The sequence below is a fragment of the Mandrillus leucophaeus genome, unplaced genomic scaffold, assembly GCF_000951045.1.
Source record: "Mandrillus leucophaeus isolate KB7577 unplaced genomic scaffold, Mleu.le_1.0 Scaffold58, whole genome shotgun sequence".
Lineage (NCBI taxonomy): Eukaryota > Metazoa > Chordata > Mammalia > Primates > Cercopithecidae > Mandrillus > Mandrillus leucophaeus.
The window spans coordinates 3,201,618-3,211,360 of record NW_012106252.1 but is presented as its reverse complement, the minus strand read 5'-3'; the positions used below and the strand labels follow the sequence as shown (position 1 = coordinate 3,211,360).

The 9,743-nt window shown below is 57.5% G+C and overlaps 1 protein-coding gene across 6 annotated transcripts in view; it reads left to right on the top strand.

The window, feature by feature from the left end:
* The window catches only part of RARA (retinoic acid receptor, alpha), a 49,075-nt gene that overhangs the window by 27,632 nt on the left and 11,700 nt on the right, over positions 1-9,743 (top strand). The window contains exon 1 of one of the 6 annotated variants that reach the window (XM_011998949.1): positions 2,953-2,968. The exons of 3 other annotated variants lie outside the window; for them this stretch is intronic. Coding sequence is in view for 2 of the 3 variants with exons in the window: in XM_011998944.1 (XP_011854334.1) it covers positions 4,355-4,580 (226 nt within the window). In the remaining variant the exon portion in view is untranslated. Of the gene's footprint in view, positions 1-2,952; positions 2,969-4,352; positions 4,581-4,962; positions 5,830-9,743 lie in introns of those variants that run through there. 2 more of the 6 variants (XM_011998944.1, XM_011998947.1) reach the window with 2 other exon arrangements.

Genomic DNA, 9,743 nt, shown 5'->3' with positions numbered 1-9,743 from the left:
AAGTAGCTGGGATTACAGGCACCCGCCACCACACCCAGCTAATTTTTGTATTTTTAGTAGAGACGGAGTTTCACCATGTTGGTTGGCCAGGACGGTCTTGATCTCTTGACCTTGTGATCCGCCCTCCTTGGCCTCCCAAAGTGCTGGGATTACAGGTGTCAGCCACTGCACCCAGCAGGGACCAGGCCCTTTGTAAGTGGGAGCTGGAGAGAATGGGATGTTAACATCTATAGAGCACCTACTGTGTGTCAGAGGCTTTGTCTGTGTTTTACAAATTTTAATCCCTGCAATCCTGGAAGAGGGACATTATCCCCACTTACACAGAGGACACAGTGCTGGGGGAGGTTAAAGTACTGCAGAATCATGACTGTAGGATTGTAAAGCCGGGCTGTTTTCCACCATCCAGATAGGCGGCTTTGAGAGGGGATTGTGGGACACACTCTTGGGTATGGGAAGTGTGGGGGGTGGGGTTTAGTGCTGACTGAAACCCCCTTCCCCACTGCAGAGGCCCTTTCTCTGCCTTAGAACCTACCTTTCCCCGGTAGGGGGCGTAGGAAGGCACAAGCCATACCCCCTCCTCTCTGTTTGGATCCTGAAGGTTGGAGAGAAAGAAAGATAAGGGGCCTGGGCCAGATCTCGGTCCTGTCCTGGAAGCTGTGGATACAATCTGTTCACACCATCCCCACCCCCAAATCTGCCCGCTGTAGCCCACAAGAGTTTGCAGAACTCAGCGGGCACCCTCCACCCCATCTCCAGACAGACACTGAAGGAACAAAGTGTAAAAGCCACAGTTCTTATTCTTAATTTGTTTCAATTTGTGGATGGAAGCAAAGAAGTTGCAAGCCATCAACAGAGGAGCTGAGGATGGGAGCCCCGAGAGGGTGGCTGCATATTTGCTTCATATGCCTAGAGACTGGAGAACGCCCGAGGGTCTGGGTAAGCCCAGAAAGGAGGAGATTGTGTCCTTCCCTTCTTCCTATGCTCTGCCACTTCCTCCCTGATGCAGTCTGTGCATCTTCCCAGCTTCCCACTCTTTCCCTGGACAATAGGAGGGACAGCCCAGGCGGAGGGACAGCCCAGGCAGAGGGAGTGCTGCCTAGCAGTGCCTTTTTTGGAGTCTGAAATGTAGAGTCAGCCAAAAGACAATGACATGGAGTTTTTAATGAAAATGGGGTCCCTCACCTTTTATCTCCCAGCAAGGATAATGCACAGATTCCCTCTGGACAAGATCCCAGCATGGACAGGGGGAGGGGACTCAGGGAAGGAAGCCCATCTTCCTTTTAGGTGGGTCAGGGCCGAGGTATTGTGTCTACCCCATGCCAAGGGATGTGTTGCCTATGGGGCTGTACCAGTGCAGGCCCGACTGCCCTTTGAGGGAGTAGTGTCTGTGGGAAGAGGAAGTGGTTCCCATCTCTAAGTCATTTTGGGGCAGTGCCTTCTTCCTCCTCCTCCTCTGTGGAGTTGGGGCACAGCCAAGGATTGGGCCTCCCAGGGTAGATTGGAGGCCACTCAACATTTGGCTGTCAGAAATAGAGGTGCCCCCCTCCCCATTTTGACTTCTGGGTTGCTGGAAACCTCAACCAGCATACAGACCAAGGGCCCTCCATGGGCAGGAGTCTTAAAGCACAGTTCTTCCTGTGTGGCCTTGGGCAGGTCACCCAAGCTCTCTCCAAATGTTTCCTCCTCCTTAAAGCAACTTCTGGCTGGACACAGTGGCTCACACCTGTAATCCCAGCACTTTAGGAAGCCAAGGTGGGAGGATTGCTTGAGCATAGGAGTTCGAGACCACCCTTGGGCAACAGCAAAACCCCATCTCTACAGAATATACAAAAATTAGCTGGGCATGCTGGTGTGCGCCTGTAATCCCAGCTACTTGGGAGGCTGAGGCATGAGAATTGCTTGAATCTGGGAGATGGAGGTTGCAGTGGGCCGAGATCACACCACTGCACTCTAGCCTGGGTGACAGAATGAGACTCTGTCTCAAATAAATAAATAAAAATTAAAAAAAAAAAGCAAAACTTCTAATCTCTCCCTGGCTGGGCGAGTTGCTGTGAGGCCATGGTTGCCCGCTTCCTGCTGAGGCCCTTGGTGAGTTTCACATACCCAGCAAGGCTGTGATAGGGGCAGGGTAGAGCTGGGCACTGTCTTGCGGGATGACACCACTCTGTACTGGGACCCAGTGTCCACCTGGCACTGGGCCTCATGATTTCCTGTTTGTTGTCCCCTCCAGATGGGGTTGGGAAAAGGAGGGGGCCCTGCCTGGCACAAGTGGGGGCCAGTTCAGCCCACACCTGCTGAGGGCTTACTAAATGCAAAGCCCTGAGAAGGAGCTGAGGGAGGGATAAGGCTGAGCAGGATGGGGCCCCAGGCCTGCAGACAGCTGCCACCGGAGGCCCCCAACCCCAGCTGCGGGCCAGAGCCTTCTTTGTTTCCCACTTCTCCCACTGCCCCAGGACACTGTGTTCTGCTCTGACCTGCCCCATGACCTTGCTGTTGCCCAGAACGGGCCTCTTGCCCTAACTTCTCTCCAGCTCCGGAAATCCTATCTATCCTTCAAGGAACATCTTGAATACCGCCTCTTCCCAGAAATCTTCACAGATGTTCCCCCTTCCTTGCCACACTCTGCCTCCCTACTTAGAATGCTTCTGCGTCCTTATTTATTTTTTAACAACACTCATCTCTCTACCATGAAGTTGCTTCTCCCGTTCCTGCCATGAGCTGTAACCATTTGGGACATCTTTTCCTGACCACAAGGTCTTTGATGGCAGGGACAGAGTCTTAAGTCCCTTAGCACCTTGCAGCTGTGAGCACAGGGCCTTGCTCCATCATTTGAAAGATCCCGAGGGCATAGAAGCACTCCGTCCTCTTCCCCATTAGTCTCATCCACTGTCAAGATTTGCATACCTGCCCCCAGATCCCAGCGTTCCATCTGCAGCCCTGACTGCACTTCAGGGCCCCACACCCACCTGTCCAGCAGCCTAGTGCACTTCTCTGCTTTGCAGTCTCAGCAACTTCATTGATGCATAAGCCACACACAAGTCTCTTTGCTACCTCTTTTCCCATACCCCCCTACCCCACCCCCGCATGTTGATTGTACCACCTTTAAAATATCTATTGAATCCACCTTCCTCTGTCCATCAGCACTTCTAGTTTCCTAGGCCAAGTCGCCCTTGTCTGCTGCCTGGACTGCTGCAGTAGCTTTTACCTGGTCTCTCTTGCCCTCCTATAATCCATTCTTCACACAACTGCTGGAAAGATCTTTTCACACTGTAAATCTGATCTTACCTTTCCTTTGCTTGGAACCTTTCTATGGCTTTTCCTTGCATTTAGGATAAAATCCAAAAGCCTTATTGAGGCCTATAAGCCCCCCTGGTCTGGCCTGAGCCCACCTCTGCAGCCTGATCTTATGTACCTTTTCCTTTTGAATTTTATGCTCCATCATCCTAGCCTTCTGCCAGTTCCTTCGTGAACGCACCAACTTCTGTAACCCCAGGGCCTTTGCACAGACTCACCCTTTAACTGGAACTACACTCCTTTCTATTCTTTGCCCGATTAACTTATAAACTTTCTCTTACGGTAGGTCTGTTTTATTTGAGTTCTTCCCTAATTTAGTTCAACCTAAATTAGGTACCTATGTTAATTCTCCAGAGCATAATACCATTTATCTCAGTTTGCAATTGTGTGTGTATATAGTGATTATTTGCCTAATGGCTGTTGCTCCCTAAGGTCTACAAGGGCACGTTCCCCAGGGTGTCCACATGGAAAGTGCTCAGAAAAATACCTTGAATCAGCCTAGCTTGGTAAGAACATGGGCTTTGGCAGCAGGAAGTTCAAATACCTGCTCTACTCTTTATTATTAGTAATGTGATCTTGGACAACCCACATAGCCTTGCTAAGACCTGTTTTATTTGTAAAACTTATCTCTTGGAGTTGCTGTGAGGATAAAATGACAACATATATAAAGAGCCAGGCTTCTTCTAGAAGAATATCCTTGGGTAGCATGTACATTTCCACCCTTCCTTTTAGAGAGTGGGGGTAATAGGATACCCGCTCCTTCAGGGGTATCCCCTCTTTCTAGGGACCTGCCCAAGCTAGGTCTTTCTTCCAGTGGAACGTGCATCCCGAGGGTTTCCAGGATGAAGCAGTCAACTGGAAGGCGACAGCTCCTCCTCTTCTCTCTCCAGAGCTGGACAGTGCACCAGGGGCCGATACTGGTTCCCCAGCTGGGAGACACCCTGGGCGGGGCTTTGCTCGCCGGAAGCACGCAGAGCGTGGGGAGGACAGCCCTCTCTGCTTGTGTTTGTGCCAACAGCACCCGCGCTGCCGCGTCGGGTTCCGGCGGCCGTAGTCACACATGATGTCACAGACAATGACACAAACCGGTGTCTCATTCCGACACAGCGTCCGAGCTGCACAATGTCACACCCGGGTGCCAAACACTTGGCCCCGCGCGCCCCGGCCCTACGCCTCCCGCCGCCGCTCTCCGCGTCTCCAGGGGAGGTGGCCCGGTCCGGCCGGGCAGGGGGCTGGCGGGCGAGCCCCGCGGGCGGGTTGGCGAGCGGGTGATGTCACGGGCAGCGGTGGGTGGGTCACTCGGAGGTGAGGCGCCGCCAGGCGAGTTCAGCGAGAGTTCAGCCGCATTGCATTAGGCAAATGAGGCCCGGCTTGGGTGGGGGTGTGTGTTAAGGGGAGGACACCAGGACCACCCCCCTCTTCCCCGCCCCACCACCTCCTCCACCACGGCATCGCTCGGCCAGGGACTGACCAAACCTTGGGGGAGCCTGGGAGCCGGAACTGGGACAAGGGAAGACGCCCGTCTCTCTTCCGTCCTTGTCCCCCCCCGCAGCCCCCTCCTCTCCCTGTACTCGGCCTCCCTCTGTACTCTGTGTACTCCTCCTCTGGTACCTTTCCTCCTTCTCCTCTCCTCTCCTCCCCCTTCCCAGGCTGCCCCTACTCGCCCGTCCACATGCCGCCTCTCCCTCTAGGTTCCCTGCGTTTCTCCCACTGCAGCCGGACCCGCTGGGAATGGGTTAAGCCAGGGGCGGTGCCTGGACGGGGCGGGGCGGAGGCAAGGGGGTGGTACCCGGAGGGGAGGGGGCGCGTAGAACTGGGGTGGGGGGGCCGTGGCGCGCACCACCGGAGACCGAGCGAGCCGCCGGCTGCCCCTGGCCTGGCGGAGGTGGAACCGCGCGGGATCCCCACCCCCACCCGGAATCCTCGCCACGGAGAATCCCTGGAGAAGCCCCGGATCCCCGGCGGGGAGGAGGAAGTGCTCGTTGACCCCCGCCCCGCGCTGATCCCGCCCCCGGCCTGCGGACTTGGGGAGCCGCGGTACTCTGCCTCGGACGCCACGAGACTCTAGACGGGAGTCCCCTCGAGGTGAAGCCGCTGAGTTCCCGGGCCCCGCCAGGCTTCTCTGGGAGAGCCGAGGGACCCCCGCTCCCAGCACACACAACTTCCCAGCTTTTCACCGGGACTGGCGGAGCGGCCGGCGGACTTAGACGCGGGGACTTAAGGGCAGGGGGCGCCCCCTGCCTGGGTCACCAGTCGGGGCGAGGGGACGTCTCCTCGCCCCCAGCTGCTCTGCTCGGATGGCGCCGCCGGCTGAGTGACGGGGGCGGCGCACAGGACTTCCCAGCTCGGACCTCTTGCCTTCGAGGGGGAAGATGTACGAGAGTGTAGAAGTGGGGGGCCCTACCCCTAACCCCTTCCTAGTGGTGGATTTTTATAACCAGAACCGGGCCTGTTTGCTCCCAGAGAAGGGGCTCCCCGCCCCGGGTCCGTACTCCACCCCGCTCCGGACTCCGCTTTGGAATGGCTCAAACCACTGTACGTACCGGCCTCTCCCTCTGCTGTTGTAGGGGGTGGGAGTGGGCGGTAGGGCTTCCACTACTACTCGGGCGTGAGAGTCCCGGGGTGCAGTGGAGGTCTTGTCTCTACCTTTCACTTAATCCATGTTGCCCTTGCTGGACAACTGAACCCTGCCCCCAGCACTCCCCTCCCCAGTAACCCTGAGTGCAATTTCTGTTAGATTAGGGCTGAGAAACTTTGAGGGTTCCTTCTTTCAAGAAACATTCCTTCATCTCTTGTTTCACTTCTTCCGGGAGAAATGAAGCCCAAGCCCCTTGCCCCCAGTTTATATCTTCTTGCCTGGAATCCAGTAGCTTCACAGCAGGCTGGAGGGTGGGGTAAAGGTCCTGTCTGTGTGGGTTTGTCTGCTCCCGGGGGAGGGGCCGCCTCCCCAGATCCGACACTTGCCAAAGCCCGAGGGAGAGCCCCTTCCTGAGCGACAGCTGCTGCCCCCAGCCCTTGCTGTTGCGTCATTAGAGTGGGTGTCAGGGGAGCCCTCGATATCTTTGGTATTGACAGTGGGGTGTGGCAGAAAGGGGCAACTTCATCAGACACCCGTCTGCCACCCAAACCTTCCATCTTGGCAAGGGGCACTGGGTCCTTGTGGGAGTGTTGTCCTGGCCCCAGACACTTGGCTGTCATCTTTGAGGCTTTCATCCCCAGGAGTGGAGGGGAGAAGCTGCTCTGGTGAGAAGAATCCTTCTCCCCCTAATCCTAATCCGGTTTGTTCTCTGGGGGATGAGTTTGTTTTTGTGGGTCTGGGGCTGCTCTGGAAATGAGGACTGCATCCCTTCCCAGCTCCGCCACCAAGTCCTTTTGTTACCCTGACTTCACTTGGGGATAGGGCCAGGTCCTGGGCTGTCCCTTCCTAAGAGGGGCACTGATGAGAATCCTAGCATCCTGGCAGTCTGGTCACCTGCTCTTCTTGTTGCCCCCTGCCTGGGTGCAAGCTCCTCTGGGAGGAAGGGCTCTGTGCACACGCAGGAGCTCGGCGCACCAGGGTGTACACCTGGGCATTTTCCTGCACAGCTGTGAGGCAGTGTACACTGGGTGGGCGGGAGCAGGCGCAAGGTGGGTTATTGTTAGATGGCTCAGGTTTCTTCCCTTACTGGGCTTTGGGCTCTTCACTGGAGGGGAAGCTCTTCCCTGGAGGATCTCCCACCTTCCCAGACCTGCTGCCTCCCTCCTGCCTGCCAGGGAGGAGGGGTGAAGTGGGTCTCGAGGGGGCCTGGCAGATTGGAGAAGGTTGAAGGGCAAAGGACTTACCCCATCTGAAGCCCCTCTTGCTGGGAGAAGAGAGACCTGAGATGGACAGACAGCCCACCTCTGCCCTCCCAGAGCCACCTCTATCCCAGCTTTTCCTATTGTCCTGCCCCCGACCTTTGCCTCCAGGGCTGAATCTGCTGTGTGGCTGTAGACACAGGAGGGAGGGTATCGACCGACCGTTGACTTTGGAGGAAGAGAGAGTGAGACAATGACTCTAGGACCCTTTTTCTCATTCTCCCAGTGCTGGAGCAAGACCCCCCTCGCCTAGGGGGATAGTTGGGGCAGGGCTGCCAGAGTCACCCCTTCCACTGCCTTGGCCACCTTCTCCAGAGGGCTGGAGAGAAGCTGGGATCTGAGACCTTGGGCTCCAGCCCTTGTCTCTTCATAGCCCATGGGAATAGCTCAGCTCTTCCTGGCCCAGAACTGGAGGGGGAGGAGGATCACAGAGAGTAGGACAGGCAGTGTACTGGTGAGCCTTGCTTCCCCTAAACCACTGGACATGGGGAAGTGGAGACCTGTCCCCACACCCGTGCTGGGGTGGGGTAGTAGACCTAGAGACCTGGGCTCCCAGTTCCCATAGTCTGAGCGTGGGTGTGCATGTAAGTCAGTGAGGTCTCGGTGGACTCGGGTCCTGAGGCTGTGGGGCTGGCAGTGATGGGGGTCTGGGGGCTTGCCTTGAAGCACAGGAAGGACCTGGAGTCTGAGGGTGGCAACTAGACTCCATCTAGAATATGTGGGGCCAACGCCCCCACCTTGGAAGGGACCCCTTGGGTGTGTGGAAGCCCTCTGGTGACTGGAGCCGCCTCCAGGCCCCTCTTGGGGAATGCTCCACTCCCCCTTCACTGCCACTGAAGGTGGGAAGAGCAGGTTGGCTGTGGGAGGAGGTGGCCTCCTGGGTTCTGCAGGGCCCTAGGGACCTTGCCTCCCTCCCCAGAGCCCCCATTTCGGTGCATTAGAGGACAAGGGGGGTGTACAGGATGTGGCTCCCCATCTGTCTCCCACCAATCTCCGCCACTCACACCTCCGCCCGCTCCCAGACGTCCAAGAATGTGAAGCACGTGGATGCCCGTAGTTGGGGGAGGGGGAGATGCTTATCAGGCGGCCGCTGGGCTAGGGGCCTTCTTCCGCTGCTGCGGTACAACCAGAGCTACCCCCGCCTCTCCCCGGGAGGAGGAAGGGCGGTACAGAGGGCCCTACGCCCCCTCCCCAACCGTCCCCAGGGGCTGCGAGGGGAGCTGCGGAGGAGCGGGCGCCAGCTGGATTGGGAGGGGAGCCGCTGGCCGGGGGCCCGGCTGATTTCCTGCTGATCTCCTCCAGGAAACCGGCCCCTTGTGCGGGCCTGCGAACGGCTCGGGGGCGTGGGGAATCCGGAGTGGAGCGCTCTGCGCCGCCCGCCCTACCAGAATGGGGAGCGAGGGAGGGGCACCCTGGCAGCGTCGGCGGGAGGGGACGCCTGGCTTCCTAGGTCAGTTCCAGTCCTCTGTGGGGCGCTGGAACTTTGAGCTGAGAAGGTGTGGTTCTCTAGCCTGAGTCCTTCTGCAGGAAGAGGAGAGATTGGTGGGCTGGGCCTCTGGGGAGGGAGGTCAGCAGGGAGGGGCCAGGCCCGGGCAATCCCTCCCGCGTTGGTGTCCCTCCCGGCCCCACCTGTGTGTGCAGGGAGTTATGGCTGTGTCCTAACTCTTGCAGAGGTTGTGAGGATTCCGGCGTCCCCCACACCTCCGCCTTGATCCTTGTACCTCACCTCCTTGGGTTGCTGGCTGGAGGCCTGGGGAGGTGGGGCCTCGAGCTCTGGGCTCAAAGGGCAGAGCAGGGAAACCTCAGAGCTGGGTTACCTGGGTGACAGGTGGGGATGTGCTGGAGGGTAGGGGGCAGGCTATGTTACAGCCTCCAAGGCAGCCAAGCTGCCATTGGGTAGGCTAAAAGGAGGCCTTGCCTAGCCTAAACTGTAGTCCTCGCCTCTGGTCATCTCTCCCATTCTGCCAAAAAATGATTTTAAAAAGCACATTCTTTCAGTTCCCTAAACACCCTCTGTTGGACTTTGCTTTAGCTCCACGTTTTTATGGGTCTTTACCCTCTGGTCTGTCCCAGGCCTTGGAGCTGTTTACCCCTCATTCTGGTATCCCCCATGACCCCCATACCCTAGCTCCCCTCCTGACACCCCACTCTGTGCCCCAAACCTCCCTCAGTCCTTTCTCCCTTTCCAGTCTGTTTCATTTTAGAAGTGGGGCCTTGGGAGAGGCGGGGCCCAGGGCGAACGGTGGATTTGGAGGGGTGGGGAGGTCGGTGCCTTCTTCCTCTGCTGGTTGGAGTGCTCACCGAGATTCTAGACCATGGTCCCCCCAGCCCTCCACATACCCCCTTGCCCTTGATCCCCCTCCCCCTGCCAGTCTGGATTGTCTATTGTTACTGCTTTTACGTCTTGGAAAAAGTTAGCACAACAAAGGGCTCCTTTGTGGCTCACCCCTTCTGCCTCCTGGCCTCACCCAGGCCCCCCAACCCCACCCCCCCCCAACAGCTGTTCTCAGGCCTCTCAGCCTGTCTGATTTGCTTGTCTGGCCTGGGGAGAATGAGGTGGGAGAAAACCAGGCCAGGGCAGTTGGTGTTGGGGTGAGGAGCAGACGGGGGTG